Source organism: Saccoglossus kowalevskii, chromosome 10, assembly GCF_978046115.1.
Source record: "Saccoglossus kowalevskii chromosome 10, keSacKowa6.1, whole genome shotgun sequence".
Taxonomy (NCBI): Eukaryota; Metazoa; Hemichordata; class Enteropneusta; family Harrimaniidae; genus Saccoglossus; species Saccoglossus kowalevskii.
In genome coordinates this window covers 28,480,528-28,499,107 of record NC_140650.1, presented here as the reverse complement: position 1 = coordinate 28,499,107, position 18,580 = coordinate 28,480,528, and the positions used below count along the sequence as shown (strand labels likewise).

At 36.0% G+C, this 18,580-nt stretch overlaps 2 protein-coding genes across 3 annotated transcripts in view; one reads left to right on the top strand and one right to left on the bottom strand.

Moving 5' to 3' along the window:
- The window catches only part of LOC100368592 (neuronal acetylcholine receptor subunit alpha-9-like), a 71,572-nt gene extending 67,023 nt beyond the window's left edge, over positions 1-4,549 (top strand). Inside the window, exons 4-8 of the mRNA XM_085504778.1 lie at positions 675-784; positions 1,166-1,368; positions 2,438-2,773; positions 3,870-4,029; positions 4,117-4,549. Of these exons, the coding sequence (XP_085360904.1) occupies positions 675-784; positions 1,166-1,368; positions 2,438-2,773; positions 3,870-4,029; positions 4,117-4,549 (1,242 nt within the window). The remainder of the gene's footprint in view (positions 1-674; positions 785-1,165; positions 1,369-2,437; positions 2,774-3,869; positions 4,030-4,116) is intronic.
- Positions 4,550-6,965: 2,416 nt separating this feature from the next.
- Positions 6,966-18,273, bottom strand: LOC102807194 (uncharacterized). 2 transcript variants are annotated; one of them, XM_085504776.1, is made up of 5 exons: positions 18,077-18,273; positions 15,509-16,167; positions 8,681-8,840; positions 7,893-8,025; positions 6,966-7,491 (listed from the first exon to the last, which is right to left on the bottom strand). In XM_085504776.1, exons 1-5 carry the CDS (start codon positions 18,263-18,265, stop codon positions 7,355-7,357), a joined length of 1,278 nt encoding a protein of 425 aa, XP_085360902.1. In that variant the 5' UTR covers positions 18,266-18,273; the 3' UTR covers positions 6,966-7,354. The 2 variants fall into 2 exon arrangements, with proteins under 2 accessions (XP_085360902.1, XP_085360901.1); XM_085504775.1 differs by lacking the exons at positions 15,509-16,167; positions 18,077-18,273 and adding exons at positions 10,244-10,935; positions 12,458-12,686.
- Positions 18,274-18,580: the final 307 nt, after the last annotated feature.

The following is an 18,580-nucleotide window of genomic DNA, read 5'->3' as shown; positions in this document are numbered from 1 at the left end:
TGAAAAACCACCAGATACAAATTGCACTGTCGGCTTCGTTTTTTTACGATGACATTCAATTCTGACGTTGTTAAATTGGTGAAAAGATGTGGAGATCAATATGCCAGCAATCAGATTACACTGTACCAAGGAATGCATGCCACTGTTGTTAAATTACTATTGTATGACTTTGGAGTTTGTATTGAGAGTCTTGGTAACAAAATTCTGTTCACTGGGGATGTGAAATGAACACTTACTCGACTAATATTGATTCAAATATATTATATATGTATATTACATTCAGTTGTGATATCTATAAAATAGCTTACCTGATTTTTGTGGCAACGTAAGAGTGCCTCATAAATATGAATGTCAAAACAACAAGATATTTGAGAAATGTATATATATATATATATATATATATATATATATATATATATATATATATATATATATATATATATATATATATATATATATATATGAATTAATTCAGAGTGACAACCGTATTCAGCAGAACTCGATATCAAGAATGATCAGCAATTCCAGATGGCTAGACGACTCGAATGGTACATGCAATTAGTGTATGCAAATTAATATTATAAAAGAAAATAACTTAAATCCATCCTGGGAACCATAAAATCGCAACTATATGGAATATTCGCTGAACATATATCTCACCCACTCCTTTGCAGAGGTGGAAAGATGAATTCTTAACGTGGGATCCTGGAGATTACAATAATATCGAGTTTATGAAAGTATCATCCAGTCTTGTCTGGATACCGGATATATATCTCTATGGAAAGTAAGTATCTAAAGCCCATGTCGAATTGTAATAAAACACATGTGTCATTGTTATATACATATTATGTATTACTGAGTAGAAGCGGGCACATGTCTCTCATTCCTACATCAATGGATATCGCGCTTCTGTGACATTATAGTTAAAACCATTACAATATGTGGTACGTACCTAAATTAGTGGATAGGAAACCGAGGCAGACCTTTATATCGACCTATCGGTGGCAGCTTTATTTATTATTTATTTCCCTAAGGTGCTTTTCCATAAGTCGCTGTAGCTCGCTGATTTTGATCAAATGTCTGGCTTATGACAATGACAAAGTAATTTACAAAAGTAGCTCTTATCTACAGTTGCATCGCATGGATGCTATCATCTTTGTTACAGCGCTGCAACGAAATACGAAAACCAATGGGCCAATGAGATTGTTTCCATCAAGTATAACGGTACCGTCATGTGGGCTGCACCAGAAATAATCAAAACTCACTGTACCCTGGATGTGACGCGTTTCCCGTTCGATGACCAGCAATGTACCGTGATGTTTGGACCATGGCAGCACACTGCTACTGAAATTACAGTAGTTGGCAAAAGTACGTATCATGCTTACATTTATATGCATTGTGTTTTACTATAGTCATTATAGTTGTTATATAACAATATAGTTACTATTATATAAAAATGATTACATTATTGTTATATCTGGGTACATCAAACCTGCATATTTTATTTACAATTTACAAATATGTTGATCAACACCTACTCCCAATAAAATAAAGAAGAAAAAAACGTGTGGCACAACCAATTTATTGGTGAAAATAACGTATTAACATTATTCATTCGTTGATTGAATTAAAATAGTAGACATTTCTCAGCATAACGGTGTAGCCAATCATTATGAAAGCAAACTGCATATATTAAAAAATATTATTATAATCTTTTAACTTTCCGTTAAATTGTTAAATGTTAACTGATTATCAACACATTTGCGATTAACGGGCCAGATCACTGCGTGACCTTTGGCGTTGCATGCGTGTTGCTGAACATGATTGACACTTCCAACTACACTGTCTGAATTACGCCCTCAAGAAACATCCTTCCAGTCATTGTATATAAAGTGCCATCAAGTGTTGACATTTCCTGTTCTTTTGTTTGATGTTACGCTTTTTTAGTTCGAAGGAAATATATGTAGAGTGAGTAATACAGGTAGACATATATCATATAACTAATTAGGAATTTTGATTGTATTCTTATTTAAAGGTGCGAACGTTAACGAAGAGTGTATTGAATGATTATATTATGTTGAGTGATTGCCGACGCCATTAACACGTACATCTATACGTACTTTATTTATATTCGTTAATAAATGATATAAACTGTTTTTTGCCAATTCTGGCAATACGCATATGCAATGATTGTTAATGTACGTACCAAACATCCATTGCTCATGCGTATCAGAAAATGTGCATCTTCAGTGATTGATAATAATTCTAATTACAATCTAATATAAAACGATAGAAAGCATTTAAATAGCAAATTAAATACATTATAATGATTCTGCGTGATCAAATTCTTATTAGTTTATACACATCTATAACCCGCAATGCATTGATTAAGAGTGTTTTAAACATGTTAATTTTGTTTTCAATTTCGTTCCTTCAGCTGAACCCAGCTATTTTAACGGGAATGCTGAATGGTCCTTGACAAACATCGCTGCTACGGATTATATATCTGATTATCGGATATACCCGGACGATCCCGTTCTACCATACAGCTCAGTGGAATACATCATTGTGTTACGTCGACAACCACTATACTATATTTTCAATTTAATTTTACCATGTGGATTCATCTCAGCGACAACTCTACTGAGCTTCTTCCTGCCTGCGGACTCAGGAGAGAAAGTGGGATTAGGGATAACAGTTTTGCTTTCCTTGACGGTGTTTCTGCTTCTGGTGGCAGAAATCCTCCCTCCTGCCAGCACAGTCCCCGTTATAGGTGCGTATTAATATTTCTGAATAACAACGACAGTATACCGATTCATACTCCAATCCCTTGCCCTTGCGCTACTGTGAAAAATTGAAAAAATCTAAAAAAAATCTTCAAAACAATCTTTCCAATGAAATTAATTGAAAGTCCAACAATTTAACCATACAATTTAACCCCCCAAAAATAACGCGTTACTTGAAAGCAAAAATGGTTTACAGTCGTACAGTGATCATAATAATGTAAACAAAGAATGCAAGTAAACCAGCTCGCAGTGGTGCTTTTGTTTACATTTATAAAAGTGCATGTTAGTTCTCGTGGTAGAAAAAGTTTGAAAGTAGAGATTACGGGCTATGAGTACATATAACATTTATAAAGATAGGGTTCAAATTAGGTTGGTCAAAGATCACAACAAAATTACGACTCTCAACAACAAGTTTCAGCTGCAAATTTAACAAAGCACAATTTTGGTCTGAGAAGCCCGGGAATAGAGACAGGTCTGCATAGAAAGGATATGACCCCCCCACCACCACCACCACCACCACCACCACCAACGCCCCCTATAGTTCAATTGACTATTGTATAATCCTTTGCAAATTCCAATATGGAGGAAATACAATACTGCCCTATATATGCAAGGGACATTGACTGGAAATCGAATCTAAATCATGGACAACTCCGCTACGCACGTGATCTTAGTATTGGCAGTTCTGTCAACCATTCCAATTCATGTTTATGCAAAATAAATGACAAATTGTGGTGTTAACAATAATATTATGTTTCATCAATTAATGTGACAATGCTTCTAAACTACGTTTCAATACGGTCGAAATATTGACATTTGTAGTACAATTAGTTGGTGGCGTTTCCTTTGACCCATATAATTTGAATTTCATTTAGACTCAACGTTTTTGATAAAAATGTTTATATATTTGTAATATAGTGTTAATGTGTTAATATATAATCCTTGGAACTTGAAATATAAATATATATGTTCAGACCAATCATATGATATATTATGCATGGCTATATTATTGAGCAAACGCTGTCTTTTTCTATACTTACAAGTTTAAGTTTCCTGATTTATTCCATACTTATCATTTTTTAGGTCAATACTATGCCGCTACCATGGTGCTTGTGTCTCTCTCACTTCTCATGACAGTTATCGTACTGAATTTACACCATCGTGGACCGGAAAGCAAAGAGGTTCCCAAGTGGATTCGAAAATGGATTCTTGGCTACGCGGCTCGATTTTTGCTATTGAGAAAATTGCGGCCTCAATCGGAACTTTCCGAACAAAAAATAAACATCAATGTCAAAACTCATACGCCGACAACAGCAACAATGCGCACAACAGCGACATCCGAGGAAACAAAGGCAATGATACCAACGACTACTTCCGGAGATAAATCGACCGATCCTTTAATTAAAACTATAAGCAGTCTTCATGATTTAGGTTATTCTCGTTCGTATAAACGAATTGAGCGGAACACCAGTAACAGCACCAACTCATCTAAGTCGGAACGTCGTCGCAATCACAACCATCGTGACAAATCAGGCAGTCACATCACAGTAAATGTCAGCGAGGAACATTTGAAAGTACTGAAACAGCTGCATAAAGAGTTGAAGTACATCTCTGATCACTACAGAAACTCAGAAACAGAGATCAGAAAACATTCGGAGTGGAAGCAGGTTGCCATGGTAGTAGATAGGTGCTTCATGGTTGGTTACATCATCGGGTCACTTGCCACATGTCTGATCATCATTTGTCAGGTATTTATATCCTGATTTGATCGTGACAGCGATTAGGGCTAGTTGTACAACAACCTGGAAGTTTACACAAGCGTTCTGCCGTGTGGAGATGCGAGGCATCGTGCGTCAGCAAACGAGCATGACCACCTGTGTAAATATATGCATTGTAGGTGGAAGTCCAAATACAGCGTGATTTGATCAGGTGGCTGTGAGGAATATTCAAGATTTCCAAAAAGCAAAAGTAAAATCTTCGCGTTCCAATCTATCACTTTGGTGTGCGATTGTTGTACAGAGAATCAGTCAACCGCAATAAGGCACAATCCTGATCGCAGTAAATCGTTTGCTGTGCGTAATAGAACACCATCGGAAAACAGTGGGCACATCGTCTATTGGTTACCATGACTACAAGATGATTATGCAGTAAGATGGTTGTCAAATTATACAATTTACGTTTAAAACCTATTCAAAGCTCTATAAAACTTAACTTGGTTAAAAAGTTTTCTCAGACATTTATATTTACCGAAAATATTAAAACAAATTATATTAAATTATGCAATAACGCGGAGGCCACGTGGTCTCACGGAGTCGTAGTGACCAATCACACTTAACAAACGACCAGGAACTGCTTTTGTAAGAAATACAAACTTTGGTGAACTTTGACATGAGATGAAAGGTCACAACCCTGAATGTATTAACCGCTAATATATGAAGGTGAAGGCATATTATTCTACCGCACACAAGAGTCCTTCATACCGTCATTATCTTCAGGGAAATAAACTTAGAATCATTGATTTCACTCTCCTTTAATTTTTACTTAACAGAAAAGCAGGACATTGAACTGGTAGTTATTTACCTCACAATTAAAGCAAAGTCAACACATCTTGAAACAAGCGCATTGTGTCTCATCACATTGGCCTCTAGAGGGCCTTCTTCACTTCAGACAATAATTTATAGATATTTTGAGAGTACAATCAAGCGACAACTCCCCAATTACCCCTAACTCACTGAAGGTGTAATTTTAAATGTTGTTAGTAGGATACACAACTATCTTCTACGGATATATAAAATGAATACTGATATTGAAAAAATGTTGGATAATTGACAATGTACGAAAATCTGCTTTGTCTGTAATATTATGTATGGAATATGATGAAATTTCAACTTTTTCGGATGTTTCGATTTCCTGCGTTACTCCATTGGGGCTTTATTGGAATAGAGTCGATTTATTCATGGATTTTCTATGCTTTGCTACTTTATTGTAATTGCACAATTTATTGGGTAGAAATTACGCGAGTTGTAGCTTCCGCTGATTCAAGAATAAAAGCAATAACTAGCATTACAAATATTTTCAATCGAGTCTAAAAATATGTGAAATAAAATAAAACACACAGTGATTGGCTCATTCGAATTAGATGCTGTTCTTAATTGTGTCACCAATCCCAACTTACCAGGGAAAACCCCAGGTGCCACGTGACAACATCGTGAGTAATGTTTATTGAAATTAACTAGAGATGCGCTATCTATTAATTGTGAGTTTTTTAATGTGTTTTTTTTTTTTGGATATTATAACAATTCAATATTAATACTATTATCTCTCGAAATATTTATGTTGATAAAAACGTTGACAAAGTGGTAATTTTGAGTGCCCACAATACATCGTCCGAATCGCGCGGTTTCGCGAGCTCGATGCAATCGTACTTTCCCACAAAACCCGTGCGGGATTACACTAATAAGTCGCGTATTTTACCGAGTCGGTAAAATCCATAGATCTGATTGGAAGCGTCTGTAAAGCATTCGCACATTAAAGGGTGGGCGTAATATGTGACAACTGGTCATTAATATAATGTAGTGTTATGTTGTCAATCTCGAAGAATCGCCGGTGCAATTTGTGGCGGCCATTCCACAGTTCCACAGTGGAGCAAAAACCACAGTCAGTTGGTCGAACTATTTATGTAGACTATCACTTGATTCGGTTACAATGCGTATTTGACGCAGTCACCGCATTCGATTCCTTGCGTCCCTTGCTATGTTTTCAAACGTATGACGGTTGTAATTCTATTTCCACATTATACTGGGAGCATATAGTTTGCATCATACACACGAACATTACCGTCATACGTCATATCTGTATTTTTTAGTATAGTGAAAAATAGGGAAACAAATTAATAAAATGAAATGATCTAATCAGTTGAATTTTTAGTTCTCATGTAACAGATATTAAAAGCTCAATCTCTGGCTGGGAAGAAAACTTCTACTGTACAGTTTTGCCCGTGATGCAGCTATAACGAGCAATTTGACTGGACAGTGAATTGAAGAAAATATCTCAAGTATTGCCATAGAGGGCGCACTTAAATGCCCATCGGCTATATACAGTCTGCCAAGGTGTAGTGGTAGCCGATGGCCGAATTGCTAGCGAAGATGGATAATTAACTGCGGCGCAAACGATGCATGCTCCAAATAAAATACGATAATTTATTTACGTTTTGAACCCCTCAAGACACCGTACATTAAAATATGAAACAAGTAAATTAGTATAAAACAGTTCCGGTATCATATCCAGTCTCCCTATTTACACTTTATTTTTTTGGTGACAACTTTGCTTGTTTTTTTTTTCGTGGAAAAAAAATATTTACGATGATAATCCAATATTGGTCGACCTTAAATGTAAAGGCGTTGAATCGTCCGACGGTTGTTGACAGCCTTACTGCCAAGGATCACGTGACGTGCCTGGGGTTGAGCGTCGATATATTTCCAGCATGAATGATCTTTATGTTCAGAATTTCACTTAGAAAGAAAGAAATCCACATGTGTGAGTTGTTTTGCATACCGTCATAGGCTAATCTACAGCATATTAATGATACTTGACGGAATTCCACGCAGATTTCCTATAAATATGTTCTTTTTGCCGTTGGCTTTCCTCTCGTCCACAACGAAATCCGACCAGTTTGAGCTTCCCGACGCCATAAATAGTGCGGCACCTGCGAATAAATATGTATTATCAACTATGGCCGTATTAGTGTGAGCATGGAGCTAAAAAAAAGACGTGTGACGCATACCAAAAAATATGCAGCAAATAGACTTTTAGGATTTAGGTTTTAGTTGACACAAGGGTGAAACACAACAGACATTATATATTATCTTGTCTCGCGGCACGCCATGATGAATACTAATTCATGCCAAAGCAAACACATGGCACAAATCCGTCATGAACACGTCACGTTGTACGCGAGATATGTGTCATCTGCTCTCATCCAAATGAAGCTTAATAAATTTGATTGATCCTGTAAGAGTAGAACGATAGTTCGAATCGTTGTAAAAATCTGCAGAGAAAAAAATTAACGTCATTGTGCTGACAATACAGGGATATGCAAATACGTACGTGATGCCATTTCTTGGTCAATTAATGAGAGATAGTATTCATCTTCCTGCATATACTCTGGTATGCCATGTACAAGTATATCAGAGACGGTGTACACTTTAGGTATTTCTGCGGCCATGTATTCTAAGATATCCTGCAAATAGACGACGTAAGTTTATCACAGAAAAGCGTGAATAACAATGTGCAAAATATTAAATATCTGTTTATATTCGTCACGTGACGCATACATTGGATTGAAATGTGATGCAATTTATAAATTAGTACATAATCAGTTTATTTATTTATTTATTTATTTATTTATTTATTTATTTATTTATTTATTTATTTATTTATTTATTTGTTTGTTTGTTTGTTTGTTTATTTATTTATTGTTCTCATTGCAATCAAGGCGAAGCAAATACATTTTATAACAAGTATAACTGCATTTTATACTAGTAGTTTGCAATGTAAACATACAAACAACTAAAAATATTTGCATTTCGGCAAATTACATTCCATGAGTTCGAGCGAAAATACCACAATCCGGAATATCACTGGTATTCAACAACCCCACTATATGCGTCAGTAAAGACAGACGAACACAATGCACACATGCTAGTCATTTTCTCTTATAATGTATAGTACCGATACACAATGCTGGATGCAGAGCTGAGACACATGGACATAACTCGGCGATTGTCCCGTTCACATAATATTGGTGGTGATGTCCGTTGCCGGCCGATCAATATTCTTCCAAGTGGATATGTAAACATACAAGAACGGTATATTTAGCTAATCATTGTACATACCTCTGAGTATGGCGGATATGCTAGGTATAAACAATCTAAACCATCCTTTTTCATGGCGTCATGCACAGCTCTTGCTATGGTGGCGCTATTGTCATTTAACAACTGAATGTGATCTTCACACGTTATGTCTTCCCTGTTGGCTCGCAGACCTACTCTGCATCTGATGAAAAGAACAAAGCACAGTATATATAATATTTACAATTCACGTGTGAATAATTGTTATTCTTCTAGTCTAATATGATATAGGTGTACTGACAGTACATTAGTATTCACACAGTTGTTGCCAATGTAATAAAGATATATAAAGCTTGAATATGCATTGTGGTACGCATAATTTCGTAAAACGAAACTAACTTGGATATAAATTCAAATACACCAAGTATTCACCCGTTAAACGCCCAAATCAACTTTTGGCTAATTTCACATCTAAACCTGTACAAGTCATTTTTTTACTAAGTTAACAAACAAATATAGTAAAATACATAAAAATCACAATATTAATTGCACAAAAGCGACCTACATTTTTAACATTATGTTACATTGCATTACAACCACTTCAATATGTTACTATTGTACCAATAAGAAATCGTTAATTGTTAAAAAAAATACTAAATACGACATACGGCATCCCCAATGATACACACAACTCTGTTAAAATATAACCATCATACTATTTTAAAGTCCTAATATTAGTATGCGCATTTGTGTTATTGATACCAACGCCATTACTGGGTCCAATTAAGCGCGTATATGTTCTTTTTGGTGATGTTAAGGTTTTAATATCCCTGCAGTATTCTGTTGTGCGCAGTAACACGCAGTACTTCTTCAATATATATATATATATATATATATATATATATATATATATATATATATATATATATATATATAGTTTTATGCATACATTCATCATTATCCTTAAATCACGCAGTCAATTTCTAGACGTAATAAATATTTTGTTTAGAACGTTCTATGTTGTTAAGACTCGCATCGCTGTACCATGTATTTATATGGGCTTTTTGGGGAAAACAGTGAAAACAGCCAAGGTCGAGGAAACAGCACAACCTCGGCTGTGACACAATCCTGAACAACCACGTTCATATATGTTGCACATGTAGGGACAATCTTATTACACTGTTTAGAAAAGTCTCAATAACTAGTCGAAAATATATTTTGTTTTCACCGGTTGTTTTCCCGAGAATACGACACAGCGTATATATTATGGGAGAAATTCTTTTTTATGTTCCAGAGTGGGTTCTCAGAAAGGATCGGGCTTTTCGCGTGTTAATAAAAAAAAATCTTTTTTTCTACCACGTGTGCATTGGGGATTTTTAAGAACATTGACAATTCTATTGTTTTTACCATCTTCACTTTAAAAAAAAAATATTCAACAAAATTTACATTAATTTGTCTAGTTTATGTTCTGACTTTGTGTTATTTTTTTAAAGAGATTGTGTTTTTCATATATTGATTGTCTCAAATGTCCCTTCATAATTGTTTTTTTATCTGTTGGAAGGGCTACAAATAAAATGAAATAAAAATAAAATACTGTGTTGTACATACGATTCCCCTGTCTTGTTTCGCCAGTGAATGGCCGCATACGACCCACCATTGCAGAATTTTGTCATCGCCCTATCAACGGCGTACCGGATATGACGTGATTTTTTCAGGTAACTTGCAATTTCAATCATTGTGTAAGCCTCGTGTTCGCTTTTTAGCTCCTCTTGCAGGAAATCGTTGGTGTTGTACATTACCACGCATTTGAAATTTTTAGAAGAACGGTATAATTGCAGACTCGCCTCTTTCGATTCTGGAATACTGGTTACTTTGGGAAGTGAAATCCTTGTCACGTTTTTCACTAACACTCTCATGTACTCGTACACTTTAGTATATTTGATAAAACTCCGTTTGGTTTTCCGTTTGTCAGTGTATGGCCACATCAAGACAACATCAGCTGAACCGTGACAAGCGTAACGAAACTCTTCGATCGTCGCTACGTCAATGAGCTGGCTCAACTGTTCGACGTCAAATGTGTCCCGGAAAAGTCTCTCGCCTTCTGGTCTGAAAGTTCGGTGTTTATAAAAAGACTGTGTAACTATAGTTCTGTTGTCATGCAATGCCATCAACAGAGCCGATTTAAATCCCTTAAACTGGTAGCCTGGCCCGCCGTCAATATGTACCGGAAACAGGTAACGAGTGTCCGCTGTAGGAATCGATGGCGTTTTTCTTGACATCTTTCTCAGTTTCCGCCTTCCCTGGTAAAATGAATGTATATAAGCATTACCTCTAATTCCTATGGCACACTTTACTGGTATAATTATTAAATTAAAATATTCACTAGTCTATTCCACCTTGCGTTTCGTGTGCATACGATTACCACAAAATAATCGATATCATATTTTAACATTTGAGCATATTTTATAGTTAGGGAGATCACAAAATCAGCCATTAATATTACCTTCTCTGATTTAACCTTTTAGAAAAACGAAACAATCATTGTGTATATGTGTACATCGAAGGAAACATGCTTGCTCCACTGACAATTACATGTATTTTTCATCACTGGACTATAATTAGACCAGACTCAATAAAAAAAATAATTAAGCAAATTGGATTATAAAATGTGTCATATTTACCTATTGAAAAGATATCTGATTAAAAAAACACCGACCACTAAGTGACGCATGCGATGCAATTTTATAAGAGTACTAAACAATAATACTTGCAATATTATAACTACCTCGCATTCCTATATGGCTATCTAAATCCTATAATAATTTACTGACATCGCATAAACGTGATTAAATACCTTTGTATTTATCAACAGATGGTTCGTGAATATATAATGCACACTACCAAAACTAAAAGCAATTGAAAATAGTTATTATCGACAATCTATTCGCTATGTCAAGATGAAAATACGTTATTTTGGTATAATCGCATACATCGAATTTTTGATCTACAAGCAAACTAATGTGACTGTGCCATGCTTTAAGGTTATGTTAATTAGGACACGCGTCGAATTAAAAAAAAAAAACAATTGAAGCGCTTTACAAATTCATCCTCGTTTTCGTTTGCAATTTCGAGTATAACACACACAATTATTTATTGTTAGAGTAATTCAATTGATGAATTTATATTTATTTATTGATTTTAAGCAAAACAAAAATAAATATTATCATTCTATTTTGAATTTCTCTTATTACAATGGTATGTGAATAATTATTATTCAGAAACAAAATCAAAATGAAAAACCAACATTTTCAAATATCAACTACTGTTTTGAAACACGGCCATTGATCCCATATCTTGTACAATTATAGTAAACTTGGGTGTTGGCAGTTCAGTATAGATATGCAACCAGTGTTTAAAATTGGGACATCGACCCCTTAACTTAAACAAGATTTATAGTATAGGTGGGTGTAGGCAATTCAGTATGGATATGCAACCAGTGTGCAACATATCTACATTGATATATATTTTACCTTAACAAGTGCCATAGGGAACGTAGCTGATGGGATCTCAGTGTAGACATGCAACCAGTGTGTAAAATTGGGACATCGACCCCTTAACTTAAACAAGATTTATAGTATACATGGGTGCAGGCAATTCAGTGTGGATATGCAACCAACGTGCAAAATATATGGACATCGACCCTTTAACTTAAAACAAGAACCATAGTATAAGCATGGGCGTATATTGCATTGAATACAAAATGGCGAAACACGTGGTTTATGACCTCTAAGTATGCAGATGTGTGGACAAAAATGATAGTACCGTGATGGCCTTGATGTTCAGGTCCATTTCATCATTATTTACCCCTACAAGCTCCGTAGTCTCTATGCTAGGGTACTCATTGTTGCACAACCATGGCGAAATCTTACATTGAATCATCATTTTCTGATACCCATCCAAACTATCATAAGTGGCGTCGGCACGTCGAAAGGAGGTCGGCGGCTGATGGTTGCTCTTGTGAAATAAAATCATATTCACGATGAGAGACATAGTTAGAAGCGACGCAAATAAGTAACCAGTAAGATCAAGACAGGCGTTTTTCATCTTGTAAAACCAATATGGCGGAGCTCAATGCGTGAAATTTGGTGCCACCTAGTGTAGATTGTGTTGAAATTATGAATAGGCGAATCATGAAATAACAGGGTAGGTCAATCACACTATCATTCGCACACTTTCAAATCCTTTATCGGAGATCGTCAGTTTTGCTGGATAGCTACAGGAATACTTCAATACGCTGGAATGTCCACCCAGTTGCCACTTTTTTGAGTTAAAACGGTTAATCATCCAACAATCGTTGTTCGTTCCTAATTCATTAAATTAAGGTGCGCTGTTCGCTTTCGATGATAGTGTTTTCATAATCTGTAACATCTGCTAGTAATCCCCATACTATTCCTGTGTCATTTCAATATCGTGTATGCATGGTTACGTGGCTGTAATCTCTCAACACCGTTGTTTTGATTATTTCCCTACTAAGCCTGCTCTATACAGTATATATAACGTATATAGTGGATATGTATTAAACATGAACAAGAGTATTTGTCATAGAGCACTCTCTATGTAAAAAATTGTGTGTTGATTTGGAGACACCGTGTGAAATGTAGATTATCGTGTTTTGGCTAATTCAATAAAAAATATTTTACCCGAACTGGTTTTGTAATTTTGCCCATTATGAAATCAACACAATTGCCGTCGGACTGGGGCTTAACGTGACGTATGAACCGCTTAGTTCGTGTACCCTTGGTTTTTATATTTTTAATTTTATTTTATATAACATTTATTAAAAATATATTAAAAATTTGTATTGTTTTTAGAATGTCCTCGTTTTTTCTAGTTTAATAGCCGCGTTGACCCTTAATGATAACCCCGTATACCGCCCTCACGATATACGACTAACTTTCTACTGAAAATAGTAATACGCCCTCAATTTCCTCAGTGTTGTAGTTTCACGTTTCAGACACGCAACACGCCCTCTATAGGTTGCTGACTTTTCGTGATACTACTAATATACATACAAACAAAATACATATATTGAACTGATTGACGCTTGTTGTGAATATAGATACTAACACTACCGTGAGCCGAATCGGCGGAAGAAGGACCAGTACTAGAATAGATTAGATATATAAAGGTTTCTGGAAAGGACTCCTTTTCCTAGCGTTCTGTCGACTTGGAATCCACCTTTTTATCAGAAATATATAATATCCTTCTTTTTCAGAATCCATATGAAATCATATTTTTTGTGAGGAATAATAAGCCTGAGGAGTGAATACAAACTTTCAAAAATAACGGGGAACGGTGTAGACCAAGCTTTCAAGTAACGGGAAACTTTGTCATTCAAATATTTTAATGAGAACATGTGAAATATTATCACAGCCCAAAGAATATCATACTTTAATAAGGTGCAATATCTGAAATATGTTGTTCAAGTAACAAGCCCTTCAAACGATTTCATTGAAAAGAGTACAGAAAGAATCTGTGAATAAATATTAGATGATAATGATTCGAAGTTTCGCAGACACAACATGACATGAACATTAAAAACGAGTTTATATCTGTACTCATCAACGACATATGGGAAAGTACACTACAGCTCAAATCAAAAAGTGCTTCTATTAGCAAATGATGACCAATGGCAGGGGGCTAGTGGCGTAAACCCGCGACCGGAACTGTAGCCACTGTCTACATCGTTGTTATTTTATCTGTTTGTAGACATAGCCATGTTTTACAGGCAAATATGTCAGCGTTAGTATTTCATTCTCTTGCATATTCAAATTAGAAGTTGTGATAGGTCAAATACCGCCCTCTATTCCCCTAACTACCATTTACATAAAACATTAATTAAAGCACCGTTGTCGTCACAATGCGCATGCTCGAATTGTGTGTAAATAATTAACATGGTACGCGATGCACACGTGACCGCAGGGGACACAGCGCGATGGTATGACCATGGTGCTTTGCGAATACGAAAATGTTAGTTGAACTTACCCCAATGCATATATGCATTACATTCTCGGGCCCGGGAGCCTGAGCAAACACCAAGGCAATTTCACCGTCTGGCAAACACAGCCGGTGAAAACGACGGTTGAAAACAACCGGTGAAAAATGTACTTTGGGCTAATTGTTGTGGCTCTCCTGATCAATGTGACAAAATTATCCCTACATGTACAACATGGTTGTTCAGGATTGTGTCACAGATGTTTTTTTCTGTTTTTTGACTTTAGCTATTTTCACCGATTCTTCGACCGGCGTCCCACAGCAGCTCCCATAAAGCCCATAGAAATACAAGGTACAGCGGTGCGCGTCTTAGCAACATAGAACGTTTTGTAACGCAGCTCCGCTCGAGAGTACCGTATATATAAATTTGCGTTAGCTATAAATTTCGTGAATTTCATTGCTTTTTTCGGATTATTTCAAAAACCTGTTTTTAAAAAGTGTACAGCAGGGTGTTAACCAGCCCAGGAATTCGCTAGTAGCTAACAAACTTGATGAATCACTATTCTGTGGCAATGCATTTTGTTTTCAAACCCAGGAGTACCCAGAAGCTGTCACATCTCGAAATTGTTTTCTGTGACATAGGATGGAATGAAAATCATTTTAAAAATAGCATGGAATGAAAAGATATGATACTATTATTGATATATATATTATTTTTAAAATGTTACTTAAATCATAAGTGCGATCTTAATATTTCGTTATATGTAATGGGAGGTCCAAAAAACGTACTTTTCAATAATTTTTATGAACCGTAGAACGTGGGGTTGTGGTTGTCATAGTAACATGTGGTTTCTATGTGGTTTATATTGACCTACTTACACTTCGCCTGTCCTGTTCCGCCAGTGAAGGGCAGCAAACCGATGTCCATTACAAATGTAACTCATTGCATTGCTTCCGATGTCCCTGATAAAGCCTGTCCGTCGCAGGTGAAAATCAGACAAATCTGTGATTGTACGACTCTGTATTGGAGACGGGTTTTGAACAATTCCATCATTAATATAAAACATAACACATTTATCCTGATCGTCCGGCGTTTTCTGGCCCTGGCTTGTCTCGTCTGGGTCTGGAATGACTATATCAAAAATGTTCTTCACTAAGGCCCTAAGCTGCTCAAGTTCTGTTTTGAAGTAGGTGTTGTTGAAATCAATATCTTGCGGCCACATCACCGTAATACTCTCATTCTTACACGCGTCTTTATATTCCGTCACTGTCGCTACAGGCAGTAATTTCCTGAGATGATCGACGTCGAACGTCTCTTGAAACAAGCGTTCAGAATCAATCTCAAAACGTCCGTATTTAAAAAAAGAGCTCGTCACTAGAGTTCTGTTTTCCAACAATGCCACCTTCAAGGCCGCTTTGATACCCTGGTATTGGAAGCTTGGGCCATTCTTCGTCTGTATTGGGAACAGATACCTTGGCATCGTCATTGGAGCTTGCGATCGGATTGTTCTATGTGACAGATATCCGTCTGTCAACTCCTGTAAAATATTGAAATTGGAGATTTGTACGTGTTATGTTGTATGCAAGTGACATTTTTGTACACGGAAGGCCGTCGTGGGGGAGGTTAACACTACTGGAAAGGGGCTCCCTTGTATTCATACCTCGGATACTAGTAAAACGCTACGCAAACTACAATATATATGAATGTATACGAAAATATTACGTCATATATTTGAATAATATGCAGTACAACGCAGAATCGTCACAGCCGACATTATACAAAAAGACAATTACAATAAATTCACAGTCACTGGAGGGGTGAAAATAGCCAGTTTATTCACAACGATGCAACAACCCCCGCATTAAAATGAGAACTAATATTTGACGAATAGTCACAAACTCACTAAATGCTGTATATCTGCCAACAATTTAACAGTCAACGTTGTTATAACACTAGATGAAGAAAAAGAGAGGATTGACATCCTGCGACCGCTAAAACATACCAACCATAAATTTGACCCAAAATGTATTTTGAGCGAATAGTGCTAGATACACCCATTAACGAAACACATACTCTTTTTATATAGCATCGCAAAATTGGAGACGGTATTCGTTTAATAGAGGGCGTTAACTATTTCCATAAACTTGATTTATCTGTTAGCTGTTAGCTGTAGATTTCCGCGAAGTATTTGACAGTGTGGGATGAGTTTGTGTATTTCCTGCACTCAAAATCATTTAATTGTGGTTCTTTGCTGCTGCAATTAATTCAGTCTTAGACTGGTCAATCCTATGAATTGTGTTATTAATGGGGGGAGGGACAAAAACATAATACATATTAATATGGGCCAGACAGGATGATCATATTTCACCTTATTTGTTTATATTATATGTACAGATACTTCGGATTTCTAACAAACCTAACAGCTCTATCCAGTCCCATCCTCGTGACATAACTAAATGTTAGATGGGTGCTTGGTTGCAACACTCTTGTAACATATGGATATTTTTCACAATTAGTCAAGGCTCGCCATAAATTGTGACAAATCGGAAGCAATTCGGTTGGGAAGGTGGGGGATTCGTGGAGATATTCCGTTAGTGGTATCATGCCAAATTCACCAATTAAAATAATTTCTAGTACAACAAAAATAAATCACGTGACTATAATTGTTCTGGATTATTAGACTCGGTCAAGTTCATACTGAATTTCTCACTATAACTAATACAATTCAGAATACTTTCATTATGTATATACGTCTATCAATATCGAACCAACACACATTAACAAATATTTATATTTACTGTATAATCGTACGTAACATGCGCACATTTTGTGAAATATAATTGGTTTATTGTGAGCACAATTGCAGTAAATATAGTGCAACAGCTGGCAAGTTAGTGTGGACGTAACCAATGATAACGATATTAGAATGTACATGCATTGTACATTTCTTTCGTATAGACAAATAATTTGTTTCATTTGTTTACTCTTTTCACAGTCCAAATAAAACGCACATAAGCGATTACTTGTCTACAGGTGCTTAAGTTAATAACACATTTAGGTACAAACAGAAATGTAATCGACAATGACAGTTGAAAAAGACTAATTTAGTCCGAGTATTATAGCAGATGTAATATCCGATATTTTGCTTCCAAACAACATACTGCACTCAGGGACGTTTTTTTTTTCGATTAATCCACTATTTCCACCATATTTCCGTATACAAAGGATTTAAAGCTTTCATCCATAAAAAAAAACGTTTTATTTCGCCCATAATACAGTAATCCATCGGATTGCTGGTGTCATATGTGACACAAATACGCCTGGGAGGTAAAATAATGTTACCCGACCCTACAGTTTTTAACATTTACCATCATGTTATATTGTGGCAAATACCCCAAACATACGTTGCGATAATATTTACAGTGTCAATATTTAAATTGTCCTACCTTATTTGGTTGATGCCTTGCACAGCGGAAACCACGACTCTCCAAAACGTTGCATCTGAGTTCACCATATCCATTTCGTGGTGGTATAGGCCCAGTTAGCCCGAGTAAACGACCCAAAATAAACAACCACGATATTAGGCACAGCCCTAGCCACATAGAAAGAATTATAAACACCTGCCGCATGTCCATGCCAGAGCAGTGACGTTGATCAAATGAGACGAATACGATTCACCGAATAAAAATTCTGGCAATAAGTTACGGAGTAATATACGGCCACTTGGCTTAATATGTTCGTTTACAAATGCGCCCTGAAATCGATCTGACGAAAAATTTTGTACACTATAACAACACTGTTTTTTTTTTTTTGAAAAAGACTGTGGTAATCAGTGTGCAAATAGTAATTCAAATTCAAGTGTTGAATTTGTAGATATTTAAAGCGAGAAATCAAATTCAGTTGTTATTCACCCGTGCAACAATGGAGTCTGTAATGATTGAAACAAGCTG

Excerpts from the sequence above, each read along its gene's own strand:
- LOC102807194 (XM_085504775.1), bottom strand. The coding sequence starts at position 12,685 with ATGTCTCTCATCGTGAATATGATTTTATTTCACAAGAGCAACCATCAG. Across the intron at positions 8,026-8,680 it reads CATATCCGCCATACTCAGAG|GATATCTTAGAATACATGGC; the intron begins GTATGTACAATG and ends GTCTATTTGCAG. Across the intron at positions 7,492-7,892 it reads TGACCAAGAAATGGCATCAC|GTGCCGCACTATTTATGGCG; the intron begins GTACGTATTTGC and ends ATTTATTCGCAG.